This window comes from Polypterus senegalus, chromosome 13 (genome assembly GCF_016835505.1).
Source record: "Polypterus senegalus isolate Bchr_013 chromosome 13, ASM1683550v1, whole genome shotgun sequence".
In the NCBI taxonomy this organism is placed as follows: domain Eukaryota; kingdom Metazoa; phylum Chordata; class Cladistia; order Polypteriformes; family Polypteridae; genus Polypterus; species Polypterus senegalus.
In genome coordinates, this window is record NC_053166.1 from 122,391,939 (window position 1) to 122,417,658 (window position 25,720).

A 25,720-nucleotide genomic window follows, 5' to 3' on the forward strand; every position below is an offset into this window, starting at 1 on the left:
CACCAGACGCAGGAAAGTCGCAAGAGCCCCGTGTAACCCGAATGGAAGAACACAATACTGCCAGTGTCTGCTAGGAGTGCTAAACACGGTCTTGACCTTCGCGGAGTCCGTTAAAGGAATCTGCCAGTACCCCTTTGTCATATCAAGTGTGGTCAAAAATTCAGCTAGTCCAAGCCTCTCGAGGAGGTCATCCACGAGAGGCATGGGATAAGCATCAAAAAGGGAGACCTGGTTAAGCCGATGGAAGTCATTGCAAAACCTCCAACTGCTGTCAGGCTTACTAACCAAGACAATTGGGCTGGACCAGGGACTATAACTCTCCTCAATCACTCCTAGTTCCAGCATTCGCTTGATTTCTAGCTCCACTTCTGCTTTCTTTGCCTCAGGAAATCTATAGGGGTGCTCCCGGACTATAACCCCTGGTTCAATCACTATGTCATACACAATCAGAGAGGTCCTTCTGGGTTTTTCACTCACCACCTCTGAGACGGACAGGATAGCTAATTTCAGCTCTCGTCTTTGTCTATAAGTTAATTCCTCGCCGAAATTAAGGGTGTCTATGTGAGCAAAGAATGAGCAGGGCTGAGCGGAGGAGGGATCTGGTTCCCATGATAAACCTGCTCACTTGGTCTACGATTGGGTTGTTTCACCAAATAGTCGACCAATCCTTTTCTCTCCTTAATTTCATAAAGGCCATGCCAATGGGCGAGCAATTTAGAATGGGAGGTGGGAACTAATACCATGACACAATCCCCTGGATGGAATTCTCGGAGTGTCGTGCCACAGTCATAATAACCGGCCTGTGCTGCTTGTGCCTCTTCCATATGACTTTTTAAAAATAAGTTGAATTTTCCCAAATCTATCGAGTAACTGTGCGATATATTCCAAAATATTTGTAGATGGAAGAGCCTCTCCTTCCCAACATTCTTTTAAAATATCCAATATACCCTGGGGTTGTCGTCCATATAACAATTCAAAAGGAGAGAACCCCATAGAGGCTTGTGGGACTTCCCGATAGGCAAAGAGAACGAGGGGGAGGAGTCGATTCCAATTCCTCCCATCCCCGCTGACCACCTTGCGAAGCATCTGCTTGAGAGGTTTGAGGATGATACACCGCGGTCTTTAAGTGCTTTATTTTCAGTAACTTGGCCGCTTCCTTGAACGTCTCTGAGGTAAAAGGTGTTCCTTGGTCTGTTAGGACTTCTTTAGGAATACCGACATGCGCAAATACTCCCACTAGTTCCCGTGCGATTGCTTTAGATGTAGCTGAGCGCAAGGGAACAGCTTCCGGATATCGGGTCGCATAATCCATGAGGACTAATATATATTTATGTCCTCGGGCTGAGGGCTCTAAGGGTCCTACAATATCGACCCCAATTCGTTCAAAGGGGACATCAACTAAGGGAAGGGGAACGAAAGGAATTTGCCGTAATTGACATTCTGGATAAGAAATACAAAAACGGAGAACCTCCTCGTTAATTCCTGGCCAATAAAATTGGAGCTTGATCCACTCTAAAGTTTTTTCGGACCCTAAATGGCCTCCAAGGAGGTGGGCGTGAGCTAATTCACAAACCTGCCGCCGGTAGGTTCGTGGGATTAACAACAGTTTCCCAACTTCCACCCCATGTTCTGCGACCCGATATAATAGATCATTTTCTATTACAAAGTGAGGACCTTGTGGCATGGGCTGGTGTGTGCGTTGGCCATTGACAAGGACTACTGCATTCTTTGCAAATTTTAGGGAGTCATCATTTCACTGCTCCCTTTTAAAAGAAGACGGTGTTTGTCTAAACTGAAAGTTAATGTCGGAGAGAGGATCCGGTCTGACCTCAAGGGGAGGGAATTCCTCCCGACTTGTCGAGGGGCGGGTTGATGACGTATTTGCCTGCGACGGTCCAGGACTCTCCCCGTTTCCCTCTTGGGGAATCTCTCTCCGCTGGCTGTGTACATGGCGTGGAGACAGCTTGAGACGAGTTATCCTCCTCTATAACTAGGCCTATAACTAGTTTTTATTGGGAGTAGTCAATAGTTTACCGCTTTTATTTTCCGACCAGTCCCGCCCTAGAATCGCTGGAAAGGGAGGATTGGGGTGAACCACCTTGGGAATTCTTTTTAGCGATCCTCCCTGACTGACGAAACACAGGGCGGTATTGTACATCTAGGTGTCTCCGTGAATACATTTAATACTGGTCTTTTCTTTAATTATTTGTCGCGGTAAGACATAACAGCAATCAACAATGGAAATGTTGCTGCCGGAATCAAATAAGGCATTGACTTTGTAACCATTAATGACTACAGGTCCCGTATTCGATACCGTTAGAGGGTTGGCAAGAGCACACAAACCGTCTCCCCCCTTCCACCTACATTCCGTCTCGTTCCCAGGTAGGTTGCACGCCCGTCGGCCCGGAAACTCAGAAACAGGCTCCGATTTATGTGGAAGAGACTTATTCTGTAGGACGTAATTTCTAGGAAATCCACTAGAGGACGGTTCTGCTCTCCCAGATTTCTAGACTGGCATGGGTGATTTTACAAGCTTTATAAGCTCTTCCATAGAATGGAAATCTCCCCAATCCGACTGGGCAAAGATTTTTGGGAGGCTTTTTAAAAAAATAAAGCAGGCTACTTGCTATACTGTTTGGCAGGTGGATAGTTTAAATGGCCTTAGCCATAAGGCCACCTGCTCCCAGAGGGTCATAGCCTGTGTCTGGATTGATCTCTCTGGATCAGATTCCCAGTTTTGTATTTTTTTTAGCTGCTGGACTGGGGATAGCCCATATTTATCTGGGGTCTCAGCCCCAATGGGCTGCTCAGCTCTCTCCTCCGAGAGAGCATAATAAGCCCTTTTCATTTCATCCCCAGAAACCAGCCTACATCTGTATGTCCCCTTCACACTCTCCCTTTGGTAAGTTATATGCCCGGTGCTGTATTTGAGGAGCGGAGCCTGCACTGAGTCCTTCCTGGCCCCCAAACGCATTCCCCCCCAGAAACTTGGCCCCGGTACTTTCCTACCTGGTTGATTTCATGTTTGTGTCCCGGTTTCTTCTGGGACTTCATCCTGCCGGCTATGCCACTGTAATAATAATACGCCAAAGACATCATAAAGGTTTGGGGCAACCACCCATATATTGTTTTCCCCAGCTGCAAAAGGGTTTGTTGTATCATAAATCTCAAGTGCATTTTCCAGAGTCCAAACTAGAACTGGCTATAGTAGCCCAAGATGGAGCTTTAAAGGCCTGGAGAGGAACTGATGTCTTCAAAATGGCCAGAACCAGAAGTGACGTCAGCAAAGGGGCTGGCTTTGGAAGCGATGTCAGCAAAGGGGCCGGCTTAGGAAGCGATGTCAGCAAAAGGGCCGGCTTCTGAAGTGACGTCAGAAAAGGGGTCGGCTTTGGAAGCGATGTCAGCAAAATGGCCGGCTTCGGAAGTGATGTCTTCTGAGGCGCCGGAACCTTGCAGGATTTTTTCGGGAAAGGTCTGTAGGGAATTGAGAAAGACAGTCAGTGCACTCCGCCATCCCCTGGTCAGATGTTTCATTACACTTACTCAGGCCCTTTAGCTGCCTCCTACTCGCACGTCTGTGACACCATAGTCATTGTTATGTTACTGGAATGATGGAAGTGAAAGTTATGGTAGGAGGTTATTGAAATGATGAGTGGCTGCTATGGCAGTTTGTTACTGGGAGGCTTGGCCGTTACACTGGAATAAGATGCAGGAGTTAGAATTATGATAGGTCTAAGTGTAAGTCAGTTCCTGGAGAGCTTTCCTTTCCATTTTCTCTGTTATTAACAAATGGAACAGACTCTGTTGCCTTGATTTTAATTGATTTGTATTTTGTTTCATTTTTTTTTTTCACTTTAACCAGCAACCAAACAAAAATGAGATGCAAAGTTAGCCAACAGCTGACCAGGCAAACTTAGATGTCATTTGCGCTTGTGTCTTTTATTTAATGTCTTGTGTCAATTAAATATTTTTCAGAAGGTGTGGGTACAAGAAGTACAGTATACGGGAGATCTAGTGTAGTCTTTGGTGTGGTCTGCAAACACATTTACAGTAAATAGTGAAAATCAGTTTTGGAAATGACTGGCATGGAAGAATGAAAACAGTAACAAGCCATATAATTAAACAAAGGATTCCTTTAACAGCAAAACAGGAGATTGTCTTCAGTAAAAATAGCATGTTTTGAACCTCTGAGTTACCTGGTTATCTTTTGTCTTGTTTTGTATTTTTTATGGCTTGGCTCCTGGTTAAGAAAAAAAACACTAAAGCAAGGCAATTGTAATTAACTCTTTGGGGGCTAAATATTTTTTTTCACAAAAAACACAGTTTTCTAAAACACACACAAAGCAAGGGTCTCACACAGAAATTAACATAAAAGGTCTGTTGCTGCGTGCCATGGCCACCAGTTCACCAGGAATGCACGATAGGCTGGGTGCCAGGCTGTCTTCACGTGGCGGGGTCGGCAGCAGCGGTTGCAGTTGCATTGTATTGAAATCTGGTTTGTACCTCTTGTCATTGTAAGTGGCAGTCCTCACGGGTGAACACTACATCAACTACACAAACCTGTTCAACACCATCAGCTGTTGCTGGTACCTCACATTTGTTTTCAAACACTTGTATCAAAATTGGAGTTCGACAAATCAGAGTCCAATTCAGTGATACTATACAAAATGTCATCAATGGAGTATTTTGCTTTACGCATTCACTTTGATCTCTTGGCAGATATCAATGCCATTTTTGCCGCTGTTTGCTCCTCGCTACTCATGCAAGTGCAGGAAATCTCGATCAAACCCATTAAGTCAACTTTCCTTCTAGCAAAGAGAGTCCAACTAAAACATAACGGTGGGTTTTGTCACCGTTTACAGTTAATTACCACCGTCAACCCCTCATTTTGACAAAAGTCGACAACCGCCCTAAAAGAGTTAAAGCAAATGAGTCTGTCAGATTAGCAGCAGTAACTGGTTACTAATTATGAAAGGGACTGGGATGAAAACGTGCAGCCATTATGGACCCTAAAAGGCAGGAAGAAAGTACATTGTTTGTATCATGGATGTAAATGAAGCAATTGACCTTTTTGGAAAGTAGCACTCCATTGTAGTACCCTTTTTGACTAGGTGGCATTATAAAACGGAGGAAGCGGACCTTTCAGAATTACCTTTCAATACTTGCTGTACTGCTGGAATAATGGGTGGCAGTTATGAGGGTTATACTGAATGGTTACGGAGATTAGAAAAATAGGCTGTCATCACTGCAGCATTTTTTAGTGAGATGACTCGAAGCAAATGACAAAGCTCCTGTTCTAGTTCTTTATACTGACAGCTTTGGTACTGCAGATGTTTATCCTGTGTGTAAAACCTCCCTGTTTCTTTTTCTCTAGGTCATCACTTTGGAAGGCTGGGTGGACATCATGTACTACGTCATGGATGCACATTCTTTTTATAATTTTATATATTTTATATTGCTTATCATTGTAAGTATTTTACAGTGTCCTCTACTCAAAGTTGGTAACAGTACAGCAGCTTATTGATGTTTTCATTGCCTCAGTAGATTGTGCTGCTCAGAACAAGCTGTAGTGGTTTGGTGTTAAGCCTCATTGTCATATTTCTTGTGTGGAGCCATATGAAAATTAAAATGTGTGCCACAATATTAAGTGGCTTGTAAATCTGAAATCATTGCATTTTTGTACCTTTGTTTTACAGGTAGGCTCTTTCTTCATGATTAATCTGTGCCTAGTGGTGATAGCAACACAGTTCTCAGAGACCAAGCAGCGGGAGAACCAACTAATGAAGGAGCAGCGAGCACGTTACCTCTCCAATGATAGCACACTTGCCAGCTTCTCTGAACCAGGCAGCTGCTATGAAGAGCTGCTCAAGTACATCGGACACTTGTTCCGCAAGGTCAGGCGTAGAGCAGGTCGACTATACAGCAACTGGCAGACTAAGAGGCGCAAGAAGGTGAATCCAAACGATGGCAGTACTGGGCGCAGCAGGAGACATAAAAGCAAGCGCAAAGTTCACTCCATCCATCACCATCACCATCATCACCACCATCATCATTACCACATCAGTCCCAGGGTGAACACTGAGACATCTGACGTGGCAGAAATGAAACCCACCAGAGCCGGGTTTCAACTCATGCTGCCTCCTTCCACAGCCAACCTACAGAGCCCCTCCTCTGGGGTGGAGTCTGTCCATAGTATCTATCACGCCGACTGCCACTTTCAGGGACCACAGATTCGCTACAAGTCTTCGGCTACAGCTGGGAATGGGCGGCTGATGGCAGGAGTACATGGCAACATGAACTACCCCACCATTGTTCCTTCAGTGACAACTCCAGAGTCCAAGGGAAGGAAGAACTGTACTCATCCTATGGCATTGAACCGAGCAGTTGGTCTTTTTGGACTATCTGACACTTTTGGGAAGCCATACCCAGTTGCAAGCGAGTTTGGTAAGTGGCTTCCTGCACTACCACTTTCATCTCTCTACTCTCTAGTGTATTGTTCTGACACTTTCAGTTCCACTTCTTGTATTACACTGTTCTTCTACCTGTGCTTTTCCAATTTCTCACATTTCTACCAAGTCCTCATCATATCCTTTAGTACCACTCAGCCCTATCCAATACCCTGCAAAAGCAAGCAGCCCTCTTCTGGGACTTACCTACCTCTTGGTGCTATCCATCATTCTGAGCTACTGTCAGGTCCTCTCTGGTGTCTCCATTAGCTGGTTCAGCTCTGTCGGGAGTACTGAGTCCTTATACAAAACTCTCATCAGTGAGTTTCTCTGCACAGCCACCCAGCCCCCTCTGATACTCTATGCTCCCACTCAAATTTCTCCAATGTCCTGTATTTTTTCCTTCACTGTAAGATGGGTCCGCTCCTGGCTGTGCTAGCACAGATGCAGATTTGTATGTCATAGGTCTGAATCAGACTAAATTGCCAGATATTTTGTTTAATGTTTCACAAGTGCAACAGAGCTCAGGTTGAAATGACTTTTGTTTTGCATGGTGTTATCAGATCGACTTCTCAGTTTCTTGTCAACTTGTTCTGCAGCTCTTGAAGCTCTTCTCGTAAAACCAGTAAAAGACAGAATACTTTTTGTTTTCCAGGAGAATGCAGATCATCTCTGTCAGGTCTTGGTCTTAGCATGCCTTGCTCCTCACCCAATGCCCAGACCAACCTCCTCTCCTGTGAGTTGGCAAACTGTCCCTACTGTGCAAAGATACTGGACAAAGGTGAATGCAACACAAGCGACTCTGAAAGCAGCCACTCCGACACAGATAATGTGTACGAGTTTCACCGGGATGCGGAGAACAAGTACTGGCAGAGGAAGTGGAGGCAGAGTGACAAAAACTCAGTGACCCAATACCAGGAATTGTTCTGCAACAAAATGAAAAGGATTGTGGAAAGTAAATATTTTAACCGAGGAATCATGATCGCTATTCTAATCAATACTCTGAGCATGGGAATTGAATATCATGAACAGGTAAGGCAAAATTTACTGTATCTCTTTCTTGCTGATAAACCCACAACTCCATTTTAACTCTTCAAAGTTTATGAATTTTTGTTATGAAAAAAATAAGCTGAAATAAGAGTTCTCCTGGTTAGGTCATCTCTCTAGTAAGTCTGAAGGTCTATGAAAACTCTTTATTTATCAGCACATTACTTTTGAAAAAGAACAGATTCCCCTAACGTCATGCTAACTGTAATCTTCTCAAGGTGTTTGAAGGACTTCACACCAACACTCTTAGTTAGCCAGTGAACTCATAATGTTTGAAGGCCTTTACCAAGGTTTTTACAGCATGATCGTTCCAACTGAATGTATGAGCCCTCATCTTCAAAAAGTGTTTTATAGCAGTTGCAGAGATATTCCCAGTGGTATCATGATTTCACTATGTCCTATGGGCTTTGTAAAGAGATTTGTGGCTATCTTATCTTCGTATCTCCTTAGATGGTATCCTTCAAATGGTTGGGTCACTTCATCTCCACAAAATGTGTGTAGCCTTTCACAGAGGTTCTCACAGTTAAATCTTAAACTCTGAATTATCTGAATGCTTCAGAGTTTATGAAGAACATCATCAGGCTCACCACGCCTCCTCAGAGCATGTAAAGGCCTTCACAGAGGCACTGTCAGTCAGCTCAGGTTCCCTGATGGTCTCAAACTATTTTTAGAATTGCTGCAGAGAGTGTAGGTCATCACAGAGACAACCCTTGTCAATACAGCATTTCAAGTCCTTCTACACACCACATGACTGAAAACTGCGTTGTGCTACTTGTAGACTTTTCAATTAATTCAGACTGAATAATGATCTTTACAGAGAGGGTGAAGTACATATATTACATTTATATTTATAAATGCCCTTGTTTCAGTAGGCCTTGCGGTGGAGTGCTATCCTGTCAACAGCTGATTTCTGCCATTTACCCAGTGCTGCCATGATAGGCTTTGCCACAGCAACCCTAGTAATGGACTAAGAAAGTTCATTAAATGAATGGGTGGATAGATGGATGGATGAATATTCCTGATACAGTTATGCAGAGGACAACAAAGTGTGGTGTGTCAGAAAGCAATATACCTCAATCTGTCATTAAACAGATACATACCAGTAATAATGAGGAAAGCAGTAAAAGACAAAAATAACAAGTAGAATATTGAGCTACTAGGTATATAGCCAAGGCTCAGCATTAATGGTTGCCAGGTTGCCATTGACCACCATTTTGAGGCAGTTGCCAACCACTTTTTGATACCAGTTTGCCAAGAATATAAACCACTTTAGATCGTGGTCATCAGAGGGAATGATGGGTCAAAAGAGAAGATAAATGTTAGGGTAAAAATACGGCTTTCTCTGCTTGTTTGTAAATTGTAAATGAAACCGTACTCAATGGCACGAATATAAGCAAAAATGCTGTATTCTTGGCATTCAAGCCAAATCTGGTGCTGTGACCCTAAGGGGCGGAGTCTATTGCCCTCACTGGGCTGTTTCTTGGCACTGTGGAGGCAAGGAAGATGACACGGTTAGCGGCAGCACCCCCCTCTCAGCCTGCTGTGGCATTGCATACCTGGAAGGAACCCAGACAGTGACCCTCTAATGTGCATGCATGACATGATGCACTGGTTTTTCAGCAGTGAAGTCAGTTTTTTCACATTATGGGTAATCTGCAGATCGGCTTATATATTTCCAATCACCGGTGAGTTTTAAGCTGTGCTCATGTTCACTGCACTTCCTGGCTTTCCTTTATGATAATTTGCTGGGTGGGTACGTAACAGGAAAGATAAAAGTCTCCTTTAGCTTAGTGAGAAATTAAATGGCCTCTCAACAGCTTTCAATACATGCGAGGTAAAACAGCTTTCTTTTGACACATTTAATACCTTCATTTTAGTTGTGTCTTCAAATTACTGTAATGCTAATAAAATTCATTAAACACTAATATATTTTACTAGTAATAAATAATTATTTTTATTTGCACACAAGATACATGGATTGATATTGTAGAAACTCAATAATGGAACAAGTAAGAGAAATACTGCAGAATATTTTCAAAAAACAGACATTAAACAAAAGCGAGCAGGCAAAAATAACACAAGTGTCTGCTGTTTTTTTACATTAAAAAATGTTGAAGATTGATATAGTTTTTCGCTTTGTTATGGTGTTTTCTTTCCAGAACATGTATATATTGTATGCGTAATGAATCTATTAAAATAGAAAACATTTTACTTCCCTCCATTTCCAAACCCATTTATGCCAGGTAGGGTTACAATGAGCCTGAAGGCTATCGCAGCAAGAATCGGTGAAAGGCAGGAATAGTTCTTGGACAAGGTACCAGTCCATCACAGGGTGAAAACACATACACACGGGCCAATGTAGCAATGCCAATTCACCTCACCTTCCTGTTTTTGAACTTTGGGAGAAGCCAATGTGGATAGAAGGGGAACATGGAAGCTGCATACAGGAATTACCCTGGAGATGGACCATCGGCTCTTTATTGCAAGGCAGCAGTGCTACCACTATGCCACCATACTGCCAATACCTTGAACTTTTTAAAATATATTTAAATTACTGGTAATTTATTGCAACTTGTAAAGAATCCTTATGCTTTTGCTTATAATGTTGTGTCCTGGGGATTTGTGCAAAAGTAGGAAACGTATTTCATGTTGCCAGTTTTGGGGATGGCTTACTGAAGCCAACTCTAGTAGTATAGGCTTGTTTAAGCAGTTCATTTTGGTTTGCTGGGGCACCGTATTACATGAAAGCAAAATTCTGAAAAGGACTGCAACACAAAATCTTATTCAGGGCTCTTTAGGTAAATGAAGGATGTATTCCGTAAGTCTTTTAAAAATAACCATCTTGCACTTTAAAGTTCAACTGGCGATTAGAAGTGTTTTTGCTGTGAAAATATTTATGAGTAAATGCTCAGTAAATTGAAGGACACCCCAGTCCTCACTGGCTAGATTTGAACACGCCAGAGGACACACGAAATGTGTGTAACAGAGCCACAATTCTGACATGTTACATGATTAAACTTCAGATTGAAATGCTGTAAAGTAGCAGGAAAAGCAAGCTGATATATAATTGCATAGCATCTGAATTACAATTATAGACAGTTAAAAATGGCAACCATGTTTTCAATTTCGGCAACCAAAAGTTGATGCCTGAGTGTTAAGCCTGGCAACCACTTTTAAAATTGATCAGACTACTATTCTCCTCCATTATGATTCGTTCTTCTTGTATCGGCATGAGATTTTTTTTTTTCGTGTGTTTCATTGACTTAATTGTTTCATTACAATACAAATATTACAAAGGAGGAAAGCAAAAAGAATAAGAATTAAAAAAACTGCAGCCAGAGACTCCTTTGAGGGATTACTGTCAGGGAGTTAAAAAAGAATTGACATACTATGAATTATTCAACTATTCAAAAATAGTGAAATAACCAATGGGTTACCAATAATTCAGTATTTTCAGTTATTTGACGACAGCACTAATAAATATCTGCCAAATAAAAATTTTGAGTTGTTCCTCATAAGGTAAATTTAATTTTCTGTAATTTTATGTAAAACAGGTTGTCTTTTTACATAGTTTCATGGTAAGAATTTTCCATCTGAGCAAAATATGAAGGCATGCTATCAGCGTAGTACAAGTTCTCACAGCAGAGTGTTCTTTACACAATGGGGTGGCACTTTAAATAGAGCTGTTAACGGATTAGGGGTTATTATGATCCCAAAGCTCTCACATAAATAAACAAACATTTTGTTTCTATAAGGGTTAAACAGGAGAAGTGTGTGCTCCAGGGAAACAAGTGCATGAAGTCATCTGTGACACGCAGGGTCTCGGCTGGGGTGCATTATTTGCAGTCTGAGTTGAGAGCCATGTGTGTGATATACAGTTGTGAGCAGAATTAGATGGTGTTTCACATAAATTGAAAGAGGGTTGAAAGAGATAAATTCCATTTACTATATTACCTGCAAATCAGACAGAAATGGCATGCCTGCAGGCCTCAGATTGTTTAGAGGTTACATATCTTGAAAGTTGTAGTTGAGTTTTATTAAGTGGCCTATGCCAGGGTTGCAGCTTTAGAAAGGTGTTTCCCATGCTAGACAGTAAGAAAGCATATGAAAGTTAACCATGCTTCTTTTTGCATGTAGTGGAAGAAATGTTTTCTTAAAAGATCACAATTTAGTCAAATCTGGTCTAAGGATGGCAATATGTGAGCAATATGAAAATGTGAAGATCTCAATCCTAAGACTATTCCATACATTAAATGTTGTATATTTTAGGCATGGATCAAACATATGATTAACTTGTAAGGGTGCGGTTAAAAGTAACATCTCACCTTCAAGTAGCTCTTGTGCTGCTACCTTATTTGACATGAGTGCTGAGCTCCTGGATTTCTATTTTGTTAAAAGCATTTAGTAATAGTTGATGCACATAGCAGAATAAATAGAGAAGAAGAAATGCATCTCTATAACTAGCCAAGTGTGTGTCAGTTCACCAGTGATGCCTTCCGCTGTCTTAAAGTAATTTGTAATCTCTATGCAGCCATCCAATTAAACTGTACTTTCAGTGTCGCACTTTTTTACTTACCAGTACATTCTCGTCTGCTCTTCAAGTTTATATTTAATGACCAATTAATGACGTCTCACCCTGTCCACCTGCCTGAATAGGCTTCAACCTCGATGGCCCTGAACTGGATTAAGTGAATTCAATATATGGATGACCCTTGCTTTGGTTTGGACTGTATCTCCACATCCTCCAATTGTCAGCCCCATTAATGTGAATTCATGTTTAAATAATATTGTGAGACGTTCTCACCAAGTCTTCTGGACCCAGGACTGACCCTGTTCTTACAGCAGGACAGGAGATGAGGATGCAGCTTGGGGAGCAGTATACACCATTATTATGACTGTGTGATTAACTGACCTAAATTATCAGTATAAATTGGTATTAATGTGTGAATGAGTGTCCTCCTCAAGGGACTGGACAGAACAGGCGCCAGCTCTTTGAAATCCCATATAAGACAATAAACAATGCAGGAAATGGATAAAGGAACTCAAAGATGTCAAAGATCAGGTACCAAAGGAGTAAAAGGAAATATTTGTTTTTAATTTTAATGAAATCAAACCTCTAGAGAGGTCTCTATGGCAATAAGACAAAGGAAACATCAGACAGAGCTGGAACAGCCTATCGTTACAGAACCTGAATGAAGAGTTTATGACTAACAGTTGTGTGTTTTGAAGATGCCATCTGGAGGTTGTTCATGATTCAGTCGTCAGCCTATGGTGATGCCAGTTTATCCTTTTGTTGTGAATGCATATCACTTGGCACGGAGAGATGAATTGTCCAAAAATGGAAGTACTGCCAGCAGACACAGAGCACTGCACAGAGTGTCACATCACATTCTCAAGCACTCCTTCTCTCACACCTTCTTCAAGCTGCTTGCTTGCTGCTATGCTCATAACTTGCCGTTTCCTTTTTGTTGTTCAGTCTCTAAATATTCAGTGTACTGCATAATCTAGAAATGCTTACCTGCAATGTACTGGTTTTTTTTATTCTAAAATTCAGCATTATGCAAGCCAGGGCATTGATTGCAGTCATTGTTCTATGACTACATCTTGTTGCTGTTTCAAATGTGATCTTTCTTCTTGGTGTGTCTTGCCTTCTGACTTGATTCGCTCACTGTGATTCATGCCTTTTCCTTAAAATTAGTGTGCTTGCCTGTTGGCAGACTGTGGTGTGGCCAGAATTTGTTATTGTTCCAATATAGTAGCCCAGTTAGCCTTGCAGCTAAAGGAAGCAATTTATCACTGCAAGAATCGGAAGATCTGCAGGAAATCTAAGCACTGCAGGATCAACAAACAGACGTGTGGATTATTTCTAAGACAGCAAACAAGCATACATCCAAAGGTGACATGAAATAGGTCTCCAATACCTGACACCACTCAGTCAAACATGTCCATAAAAATCATGACATCTCCAAATTTCCATTAAGCACTTAGAAAACACAGGGTTTTTAAAGCTAATGTCGAGATTTAAAATTGTGTTTGTCATTCTTCCCAAATCAGCTTCAAGAAGAAGCAGCAATGCTGCCATTTCTCATTTAAGTCAGTATGACTCTAGCCACGCCAGTAACTGGATTTATGTTCACACTCAGGATAAATTGTAATAACTGATCAGTGAAGCTCTGAAAAATTTCTGTCTTATTTTGACAGGGTGCATATGATTTGCATTGATATCACATTGAACACTGCTGCCAGCAGAATGGGCAATCATTATCTCTTTAATACTCACTAAAACAGACTGTTCTTTTACAATAAAAATAAAATTTTTAAAAGTAACTACAATTATCAGTTTCAGCTATGTTTGATTTAGTATAATATGATAATTAAAAAATAAAAATTTAAATATAACAGTTGAATACCCATTTCTTACACCCATCCCTCTGTTATTTAACTTGAGAATTTAGGAGAGCTGGCGCCAATCCTAGCATCATGAGGCAGGACTCGGCCCTGGATGGGGCACCAGTCCATCATAAACTACACTCCCAATGCTTGTAACCGATGCTGAAATAGGTCCGTTCGCTTTAGCGCTCACCTTCGTATACTATAACGTCGATAATATAAGGATAGGCCAATATCACCCCAAAGCGCCACACTGTACGTCTGTCTTTCAATATAATCATCTTTCAGAGGTCAAATGTGTATACAGTATATGCAGTATAAGCAGTGGCGTAGCTCAGGGCAGGCGGAGGGGGCAGTCTGCCCCAGCTGGCACATTTTGGGGGGCGGCATTATTGGCCAAAAGGCTCAGTACAATTCGTGTGTAAACAGCAGGGTTTGAAAGAATATCAATCATGAATGAAAAAAGTAAAATTCTCTGATTTGTATCCACAAATGCTTCAAAAATAATTTTCAGACTGTCCCTCTGTGACGGCATCAGACACAGCAGTTGAAATGTACAGTATGAGGCAATGACAAAAATAAACATCAACATCCATCCAACCCACTATATCCTAACTACAAGGTCACAGGGGTCTGCTGAAGCCAATCCCAGGGCACAAGGCAGGAAACAGACCCCGGGCAGGGTGCTAGCCCACCGCAGGGCATGCACACACCCACAATTTAGAACCGCCAATGCACCTAACCTGCATGTCTTTGGACTGTGGGAGGAAACCCACGCAGACACTGGGAGAATATGCAAACTCCACACAGGGAGGACCAAGGAAGTGAACCCGGGTCTCCTAAGTGTGAGGCAGCAGCGCTAACCACTGCACCACCGAGCTGCCTAAACATAAACATTACACGGAAAATAATTTCTAGGAAGATAAACAACTAATTTACAATTTATAATTTTGTTTCGTTATCAATCCGAATGCGTTCTTGCTCCACACAGAAAACATCCCCACCTATCGCTTGTACGCTACGATGGTTTAAAATGTTGTTCTCATTTGCTGGTTAACTCACAGCTTATCAGTGCGTCTCAACTATATTCTTGTCTAGTTGATGCTTAATAATTATATGTGAAAAATGATTGCTGTTTCTCTATATATGAATAAATCTATGCAAAATTTATCTTAATTTTTCTCTACACATCATTTTAATTTTCTCTGTAAATAGGTTAACATATTCAGATATGTTGGAGGGACAAAAATATACAGTATATAAAGGGAAAGCATCCTTTTTCCTTCCCAATAAAAAATAACCTCAATAAGTTTGAATAATAATATATACGGTGAAGCACACACCCCAGGTCCCCCTGAAATCCACTCAATACTCCAGAGTTTGAGTTGTCTTATTATACTTAGTGGATGAAATGCACAAGCCGGCTGACGAAAGAATCAGAATCCTTAAATGTTAAATGTTTCCACTGTCAGTTCTGCGCTATTATAAAAGTAAGAACTTCAACAACCTCACCCGAGTCCGCTAGTCGTAACTAAATGCAGGATTCACATCCCATGGAGACAAACGCAAGATAGGTCTTTGTAGCTGTGATTCCTTTTCATGACCAATGCAGATCCGTTTTGCTAGTTTGCTGTTCTTGTTCCTCCAATTGTTGTCCTTCCTTTCCTTTTGAAAAAATGGCGCGATTTATGCAATATCTTCTGAAACCAGACTGTGCTGCAGTCAGCCACCTGTCTACAATGTTCCCTCTAAGGAGTAGCATATAGTGAGAAAAAAAACATTCTTTATGAGCGACATTTTGTTTAAGCCAAAAATTTATGAGCACCAATTTCCGCGATAAGTACGAGCGACACCGTCGGAATGAGCGATCGTGCGGGAAGTATGAGCAACGCTCTGAATTTGTGTGAGCGATCGCTCACGCGCTCAGCTTAGAGGGAACATTGCCTGTCTATTCCCAAAACAGTATGTATGGGCTATCATAAACAGACCAGACAGACATGCAGCAAACACATAACATTTTCTGTGTGACGGTGCTGCATGCATCCACTTATATTTAGATTAAAAAACTAATCTAACATGGAAGGAAAACCTGCCCAGACACAGGGAGAACATGTAGAGACTACACAGACAGTGGCTGGGCTGGGATTTGAAATCAGAGCTTGGGAAACACTCTGTGGCAGACACATTATAACCTGTACACAATTGTGCCACCCATGGTTCTTCCATACACTAGCTGATATATTTTTCTTATATAGGTGCCTTTCAAGTTCATTTGCATAAAATGTCCCAGATCTTTGGGAGTGGTACAGTTAAATGATCCTAGTTCAATACTATTGGAATAAAATTAAAGAAGCATGTAAGTGAGAGGTGGCAAATCCGTGAGATCCCAATATACTAATTGACTGTGGCATGGCTACCACTGACAATGGGAGAGGGCAATCCTCTGAGAGCTTTGACACATCTATCAGGGACTGATGGTGTAGCTGAGCTATGTAGGGAATGGCAGTCTTTATGACCAAGCCATTAGTTAGCAATCAGCCTATTGAAACAAAACGTCTGCCATGCATGTGCAAGCTTAATAGACACTTGAGGATGTATCTCATTATTAAAGTAATAACATAAAGTAGAGATTTGCGCATTATTTTACCTTTGTTTCTTGTCTTGCTCACATGACTGGTTTCTCACTACTGTTCAATAACATAAAAAAACACAATTTACTTGAAATTTGTTTTAGGAAATCCTAAACAACACATAGAACCATCAACAGTAATTTTTTGTCAATCTGCAGCTTTATGCCTGGTAGCCTGCACCATATTAATGAGAACTTTGCTAATTTGCTTTTGCTTCATATTACCTTATGTGAAGAACTATTCATGCTATCACACGCTGTAGTCACGTATGCTGAATTGCACCCAGAGCTGCCTGGGTAGAATCAATGAAAGAGCTTATACGGCTCCTTGAGGGTTTTGATTTTTACTTAAATACACACAAGTGTTGTGTGATGCCTGGGTTGTCCAAAATCAGCAATATTCTTGAACGTGGGTGATCGATAGTTATAGACATTGTAACCTCAAGGGGGCACCAGAGAGCTCCAAATCACAGACACAGTAAAGCGTCACATGTTATTAGGATGAAATAAAGACTTTTTATTCTCTCCAGGCACTTCTTCCCAGTCCTCTCTCTAGTAATCAGCCACAATAATAGAATACATGAATAATAAAGTACAATTCTTCCACCCTCTCTCCTACAGTTGAGTGTTGCCCACTGCCTCCTGACTCTAACTCGTCCATGTGTGGCAGTAGACTTCCTTTTATGCTGGATCCAGAAATGCTTCCGGGGCCATGCAATGTCTTCTGGTAAGCACTTCCAGGTCATAATTAAAGTAGGGAGGTAAGCCCCCAACAGCACCCTTTATTGGAACATAGTGACCCCAACAGTGCTGCACTTCCAGACTCCATATCCCAAGAACCCCTGTGGGAATCCCCAGTGGTTCCTATTTGGGTTCCTTGACAGTTCAAACATTAAATCCTGTTGCTGTTTCCACTTCCATCTTCAGTTTCTCACTGCCACTAGTCTATCCCACTGCTAACACCAATTGTAATAGCCAGGTTGCCCACAGCTGGCATACTCATCTTGCACCCAGGTCATTGATATTAATAGACCGAGAGGGACTAGGGCCAATGAGCTTGGTTTTAAACAGTGCAAAGTTCTTTTATTCCAGAAAAGCAAACTAGGCAGTCTCCAAATTAAAGTGCAGTGCTATCTAATTAAATAAGCAAGTAATTGAATACAAATCAGTGTTTTGTGAAGAAGTTAAAATGATCATGGATTTTTAAATTAAACTAATGAGGTGCTGCTGTCAATGCAGACCCTGGGCACTGGCCCACCTCAGCTGCCTCTCAGATAGACTGTGAACTTGAGAAATGTCACACAGTAAGCGTAAAAGAACTGATGGCTGCCCACGTCTGTAACATCTGAGAATATAAGAGACTCTGAGGAATGTAAAGTAGGATATTTTAAACATTCCTGTATTCACCTGGAAGCACTGCGATCACCACTGCCTAAAACCCCATCACGCTCAGGAAGAGCTGATCGTTCAAAAATGATAAAGGTGAAAGAGCGAATATCCGGAGCAAGGATAAAAGTTACAAACTCATCTGGAGATAGAAGAGGTGAAGATCTGGAGTGAGGATAAAAGTAACATGGAAAGGATTCAGACCTGACCTGACTTCATATAATAAGAAATGTTCTATAAATAAATTTATTAAATTATTTACATTTATATAGTGTGCTTCTCACTACTCAAACTGATTTACATAGTGAGTCAACCACCACTAATGTGCAGCATCCCAATCACTGAAACTTCAAACTGATTTTTTCTTGGTTGCATTGGTACAGCGCATTGCCGCACCCACCACATGATAAAACAGCTCAGGATCCTGGTTGGCATCCCCCCAGGCAGACACACAGTCCAGTCCCACCCTCTGGAAATTACCTTCTGTCTGGCACAGCCAAATGTTACATGGGTGTCCCCTTGGCCTGGTCCAGCCACTCGGGTCCTCAACAATAAGGAATGTCACTGCTGAGGTAAGTAAACCTCTCGACAAGGTCTACACTCTTTCCTCAGACAGACACACTGCTGATGGCTGAGCCTAAGAGGTCACTAAAGGCCTGGATCTTGGTTTTTATCCAGGAAACTTGCAAGCCCAGACACTGAGACTCCTTGCTCAGTCTCTCGAGAGCTCCAATCAGATCTTCCATTGACTCCACAAAGATCACAGCATCGTCAGCAAAGTCAAGATCAGTGAATCTTTCTTCACCAACAGATGCCCCACAGCCGCTGGACCCCACGACTCTGCCCAACATGCAGTCCATGCAAGCACTGAACAGTTTAGGTGCAAGAACACACCCCGATGAACTCCAGAAAGAACTGGGAAAAATGCAGCGGCTCTGCCTCAACTCAGCATAGCACTCATAGTACCAGTGTACAGGCTGGTCATGATATCCAGCAACCTTGAGGGAATCCTATGAAGTCTCAGAATGTCCCACAGGGCAGCTCAATCAACTGAGTCAAACGTGCTTATGAAAATCGACAAAGGCTGCAAAGAAACTCTATCGATATTCGCATTTGTGCTCCATATGAGCCTTCAGTGCCAGGGTGCGGTCAATGGTAGACTTCTTAGCCGTAAAACCAGACAGCTCTGGTTGCTGGTAAGTGAACAAGTGATCACGGATCCTTACCCAACATAGAGAGCAGTGTTATCCCCCTGTAGTTGCTGCAATCTAGGCAATGACCCTTCCCTTTCCAGATAGGGATGACAAGTCCTGTTTTCCAATCAGTTGGGATGATGCCAACCTTCCAACTGGAAGCAAAGATTGCTTGCAATGCCAGGAGGACAGCCTTACCACCAGCCTGAAGAAGTTCACCCCTCATACCACAGATCCCTGCAGCCTTTCCTACCCTCAGCTGGTTCATCACCTGTGCAATCTCAGTGTGACTGGGTGGTTCACAGCTAATTGGAGGATCATCCTCAAGAACCATGGTCCCAGAGACATTCAATGTCGTAGCCGGAGGATCAGATTTAAACAGCTGCTCAAAGTAGCCTGCCCAGCGGGTCACAATTGCAGTGTCATCCTTAAGGACCATTTATGGACTTATTCACTAGTGATAAGGTTGTTGAGAATTATATTAAACATATAATTCTGTGGTTTACAAACAATATAATCTATCTATCTATCTATCTATCTATCTATCTATCTATCTATCTATCTATCTATCTATAAACCACAGAATTAATTATATGATTCATATAATATGTATATACAGTATAAACCACACGTGTGTGTCTGTGTCATCTGCAACAATAAAAAGATAACTCTGGGATGCTGGCCTTAGAGGCAAACTTTCAAAGAAAAGGCCATATCTGAAACTTAACAAATAAAAATAAAAGGCTAAAATGCAAAAAGGTTTGGAATCACCCAGAATCCCACCATCCAGTGTCTGTGTTCTTTTGGCCATTTTACCTTTTCCTTTCACCGCTGCAGATCTGGCAAGTACTATTTAAGGAAGCAGCCAACTAAGGACTTGCAGAGTAAGGCATCTGTTTCTCAACTGCAGACTGACATACTTAACCTCTTGTGCTGGTCTGCATTCTATCCTCCCACTTCTTTTCTGTCCTGTTTAGGTCCTTTTGCCCTCTTCTTTCAAGACAGTAGTGGACACTGATGTGTGAAAATGATGTAAAACAATATAATAGTGTTAATGGAAGTCAGACATTTTTGTTGTTTGTTTTGTTGATTAAACACAGCCACATTATTGAGCTTCAATGGAAGATAGTCCTTAATATCACCTGCATAACAACTGTGGGAGATGAATTAAATCTATAATAAATCAGGATCTTGTTTTATTTATGGGAACCATGTACTTTAAAGAGCATTGTTACTGGTGCCCACTGTGGTAGGTGATATGTGAGATAATAGTCGATGTGTTTTTGCCACCAGCTGTTTGTGTGATTACTAATGTTTCTGAAACTGCATATTCATTGTCTCCTAAGAAAGTCCTTCTAGCCCAGGAAGACCAGTGTCACCAATTTACTGATGATCATTGTTTTGTTACAGCCCAGAGAGCTCACAGATGCTTTGGAGATCAGCAACATTGTTTTCACCAGCATGTTTGCCCTTGAGATGCTTCTGAAGCTGCTTGCCTTTGGTCTTTTTGGATACATCAGGAACCCATACAACATATTTGATGGAATTATTGTCATCATCAGGTTAATCTCACTTTTATTTTCAATTGAAATTCTAGAACATGGAGTTAGGAATGGGTGACTTATTAAACAAGCCCAAAAGCTGAGATGAAATTGCACCAAGGGACTGAGCCTATTAGACCCTTAAAGAAGATGGGGTTTGTAATGGGGTTCATTGGAAAGGACTAAATGAATAAGTAGAACCGGTCCACAGAATTAACAGAAACAAAGGATTTTGCCATAGGACATTACTGGGCAAGGTCTGCCGGGCACACTGGATCGATACAGTGTAGTAATGGAATTAGACGCCCCTGTAAATGATTGGTTTAGTGTAAGGAATGATGCAGGTGGACAATTTGGGACAAAAGAAATTAGGACGGCCTTATGGGATATAAACTTGAGAGGGAAGATAGAGTTAGACCAATGGAAATGGAATAAGTCCTCTATGATGGTATAGAAAGTGCTCTTCCCATGGTTGAGATGAATGTTCTGGTAGTAACAAATATAACACACAATTCCTCCTGTGTACTATTAGGTATAATAAATATAAAAGGGGTTGGCATGGGTGACAGTGTCTTCTAGATTCTTGTCGTTTTACTTGGGCAAACTTCCCATTTGTTAAAGCACATTTTCTACACCCAGTCGCAAAGTGGAGGGCACCTTGAATGAAACCCTCTGAGTTAAATTGGCGCCTGATGGCCTTGTCCATATCACACTATGGTTTAATGAGATGACAAATGCGACCTTACCATTGCTCTCATCCTGACAGTTCTTTCTTCTAATATGTCACAAGCGTCTGGGAGATTATCGGTCAGTCAGATGGAGGTCTCTCGGTCCTCAGGACATTTCGACTGCTGCGGGTCCTCAAACTTGTGCGCTTTCTGCCCGCACTACGACGTCAACTGGTGGTGCTGATGAAGACTATGGATAATGTGGCTACTTTTTGCATGCTTCTCATGTTGTTCATCTTTATCTTCAGGTAGGTTAAATTAGGTAATTGAGGTGGGGTCTTTTTCGAAATAAATGAGAACATCCAGTGGCAAAGCTGTTATTCTAAAACATAAGCAGAGACCTGTAAAGAGAATAGTACACTAAAGGTGTACTATTAATAATAATGCTAATAATAATAAAAATGATATCATAATGGCACAGTATTTAGTACTGGTGTCTCTATTTCTAAAGTTCTGTCTTCAAATTCTAACCCAGTCACAATCTGTGAGAAGCTCAAGTGACAAGTGGACAGTGCCTTGTAAATATACAGGAATATAGCATTAAGTAAAATTAACATTATTAAATACTATAGAAATTTGAAATAAATAACAGTTTCTCCATTTAAAAATAATGAAAAGGGAAAATAAAATCTGTAGACAAATAGTAAAATTACCTGAAAAAAATAATAAAGGAGAATGTATATTCATAATGCTGTTGTTGTCTCTGACGTCTAAGGTCAGACTGATTATTAAAAACTGAGCGAGTGCTGATGTGTTCCCTTTGATGGACTTGTGCCTTGTCTGTGATTTCTTGCATTCTTGTGCCCAATGTTCAGGAAATAAGCAGATTCAGAAAATGAAGGAGAGAATGCGTAACATAATTAAGTAGGCTGTGGAGAAATACTGGAAAATGTCTGTCACTTTAGGGATCATCTCATTCAATGTTAGGATATTGTGCCAACCCTGCCTGATTTCTTGTTACAGCATCCTTGGAATGCATCTCTTCGGTTGTAAATTCAGCCTGACCACTGACAATGGAGACACCATTCCCGACCGGAAGAACTTTGATTCCTTGTTGTGGGCGATTGTCACTGTTTTCCAGGTACTAAACTGTAAGGAAACTGTCTGTGGATGAAAGGCACACAATACAAATAACACAGTGTTAGCATTAGGCCTGAATCTGTGTATTTCCTTTTGCAACTGAAATCTAAATATATGAATGCTTTATAAACTGATTAGCTTTGGCACCAGGAAAAATAAAAATTAAATGAGGGCCTATGAACCTCTGTTATATAAAGTCATGTTCACCATCCCAGTGACATTCTCAAGCTAATGCAGCCAGTATCATCCCAGAAGTGGACAAGCCTGAGGAGCAGTGGCTGCAAACTGACTTTGTGCATTAGAACAAACTGTTCACCTCTAATGTTTCCTGGTAACTTAAAGCCACTGCTAGATTTCACCTTGAATTCATAATTTTAAAAGATTGTTAAGAAGTATTGGGGCTAAATGTCTATTGATTTTGGTAGGTGTTTTTTCACTGAATATGTCCAGAGATTACTGTAGGTATGGTTGACATCACGTATGAACCTAATATATTTTGTGAAATGTGTATTGACAGACCACATGGGCCACAAATCTTGCTACTGCATATCTTTGAAAGCATTGTTTTCTTTGAATTTATTATTTTTATATTCTGAGATTTGGTAAACAAGTCACCCTTGTTATGTCAATCATCAGGCTGATTCAAGAAGTTGCTAGATCAAATGGTAAGGTGGGGATTTAGAACAAGATCAGACATTTATCAGGCTAATTTGAACTTGATACTGGAGTGAACTTCACCTCCTTCATACACAACGTGACAGTTAAGAAGCACAAAAAATCAGAAGGCTACACAAAATAACTGCTCTAAAAATGGAAGGTTGCACGAAAAGACTGCAGCTGAAAGACCATTTGGCATTTTTTTGTGTTTTAAAATTGTTGTTTTAGATTTTGAGTTAAATATACAGCAGGTGTTTCCCCAAGGTAAGAACTTTGTTATCAGGAAACAATTAGTTCCTGTATGATGTAGGCCCTGGGCCACTTGTAGTTCCTGGCCATTTTAATCTGTTGCATTCCCACTGCACTACAGGAACTTTGACCTTTTTGCGAAATATGTGACATGCAAAGAAGAATGATGTGGTGCAAAGTGCAGTAAGATTGGGAGTTCATGGGGTAGATTAGTGCTTCAATGCAGTGCATGGCACAGTGTGCCAGGGAGGTGGCTATGCAGAGAGATGTGAAGTGCTTAGCAATGTGCAGTACTCCATATGATCAACCAGACAGCACAATTCCATCCATCCATCCATTATCCAACCCACTATATCCTAACTACTGGGTCACGGGGGTCTGCTGGAGCCAATCCCAGCCAATACAGGGCGCAAGGCAGGAAACAAACCCCAGGCAGGGTGCCAGCCCACCACAGAGACAGCACAATTCATTCCCCTAATCCAGTGGTCTCAAACTCCGGTCCCGGAGGACCACCGTGGCTGCAGGTTTTCATTCTAACCCTTTTCTTAATTAGAGACCTGTTCCTGCTGCTAATTAACTTCTTTTGAATTCATTTTAATTGACTTGCTCTTGAAGACTCAAACCTCTCAATTGTTTCTTTTTCCTTAATTAGCAGCCAAACAATAATGAGATATAAAATGAGCCAAAACATAACCAGCAAAAAGAAAGGTGAAGGTCTCAGGAATGCTGATCTGCTCAGGCCCACAAAACATTTTAACAGTGCTCTTAGAAAATTGAAAATCAATCATTTATGCACAATGAGAGTAGTAACAAGTCAAGTAATTAAATAACGGGTTTAATTAATAACAAGAATCTGCACCTAATTAAGAAACTGGTTGGAGTGAAATTGGTTGGTGTTTGAGGCCCTAACTTAGTTGGTCTTCTGCTGGCTCACTCACTTTACATTTCATTTCTGTTTGGGTGCCATTTAAGGAAAGAAATTAAGCAATTTAGAGGATTAATTAAGAAATTCAGGGGAACAAATCTTAAAAAAAAGTCAATTAAAATGAAAGGAAAAGGAATTAATTAGTAGCAAAAACTGGTCACCAATTAAGAAAAGCGTTAGAATGAAAACCTGCAGCCACTGCAGCCCTTCATGACCAGTGAGTGAGACCACTGCCCTAATCCTACCTGTGATAGTTCCTGGTTGAACAAAAAATACATACACTGGATGGAGTAGTAGCTAAGAAAACTACCAGGAACTACCTGCCAGGAACTACAAATGGTCTGAGTTCATGTGATGGGAATGCACAAAAGTTCCAGATTTTCTAAATAGTCTTTGGTTCCTGAACAAAGTTCTTGTGGTGTGAAAATGCCTTATAAGTCACATTAGTCATTTCATCACTCTGTCTCCACTAAGAGCATCCAGCTCACTTACCAAAAACAGGACGTTATATGAGAATACCACATCTTGACAACAAGGGTGACTTCACCTTTACTCTGTAAGCACACACAGTCTACCACTTGGACTCCTTAACTTCAATGACCACAAGTTCATAATCTTTGCCCCACCTCTTACAGTGCCCAGGAACGAGTAATGACAGAGATAAGTCAGTGTATCTTCTTGTTCAGTTACATTCTTGTTAAACTTGACAAATAGACTTAAGCCCCACAATTCTGACAATCTCTAGAAAAGCTTTACACTCCTCAATAAGAACAGTTAAATATTTAATAATACTTTTTTAAAAGTATATGCAGCCAACTGAGGTATAGGAACTCAATAACGGTGGCACTGGCCCGTTTCCCTTTACTCTGCTTTGTCTTGCAGCTTGCTTGAAAACTGGTAGCTGTTCTTTATTAACTGCTGTAATCTGCTTCTCACTGTTTTCTCACTGTTCTCACTGTTTAAGCACTTTGAGCTACATTTTTGATAATGTGCTATATAAATACATGTTGTTGTTGTTGTTGTTGTTGTTGTTTTACTGCAGCAACGTCTTCACAAATGAGAGCCTGTGTTAGTCTTTAAATATATCAAATTATACTAAAATGTACTTCTTTTCAAAAAATGTCAATAAGTTTGGGGAAGTGCATTTAAGAGTGAAGCCAAGAAGCACTTCTTTACTGAAAGAGTTGTTGGAATCTGAAATAAACTACGAAGTCATGTAGTTGAGGCAGAAAGAAACGAGCTTGTTGGACTGAATGGTCTCATTTGTCCAATTTCTTATATTCTTATGTTACAAAATATCTCAACACTTAATCTATAGCTTGATTGGTTCGTCCATATGTAAATGTTCCTAAGCTTTTAGAAAGACCATTCTTTTAACAACAATGTCTTCTCCCCAGCCTTCCTTTACCAAACATGAGGCCCCACAGGGTGTAGGTTCTTTACTTGGTT

The 25,720-nt window shown here is 41.1% G+C and overlaps 1 protein-coding gene across 1 annotated transcript in view; it reads left to right on the forward strand.

The window, feature by feature from the left end:
- LOC120542474 (voltage-dependent T-type calcium channel subunit alpha-1H-like) overlaps window positions 1-25,720 on the forward strand; it is an 88,042-nt gene that overhangs the window by 37,020 nt on the left and 25,302 nt on the right. Inside the window, 6 exon segments of the mRNA XM_039774980.1 lie at window positions 5,375-5,467; window positions 5,697-6,444; window positions 7,102-7,478; window positions 20,502-20,653; window positions 21,423-21,608; window positions 22,324-22,441. Of these exon segments, the coding sequence (XP_039630914.1) occupies window positions 5,375-5,467; window positions 5,697-6,444; window positions 7,102-7,478; window positions 20,502-20,653; window positions 21,423-21,608; window positions 22,324-22,441 (1,674 nt within the window).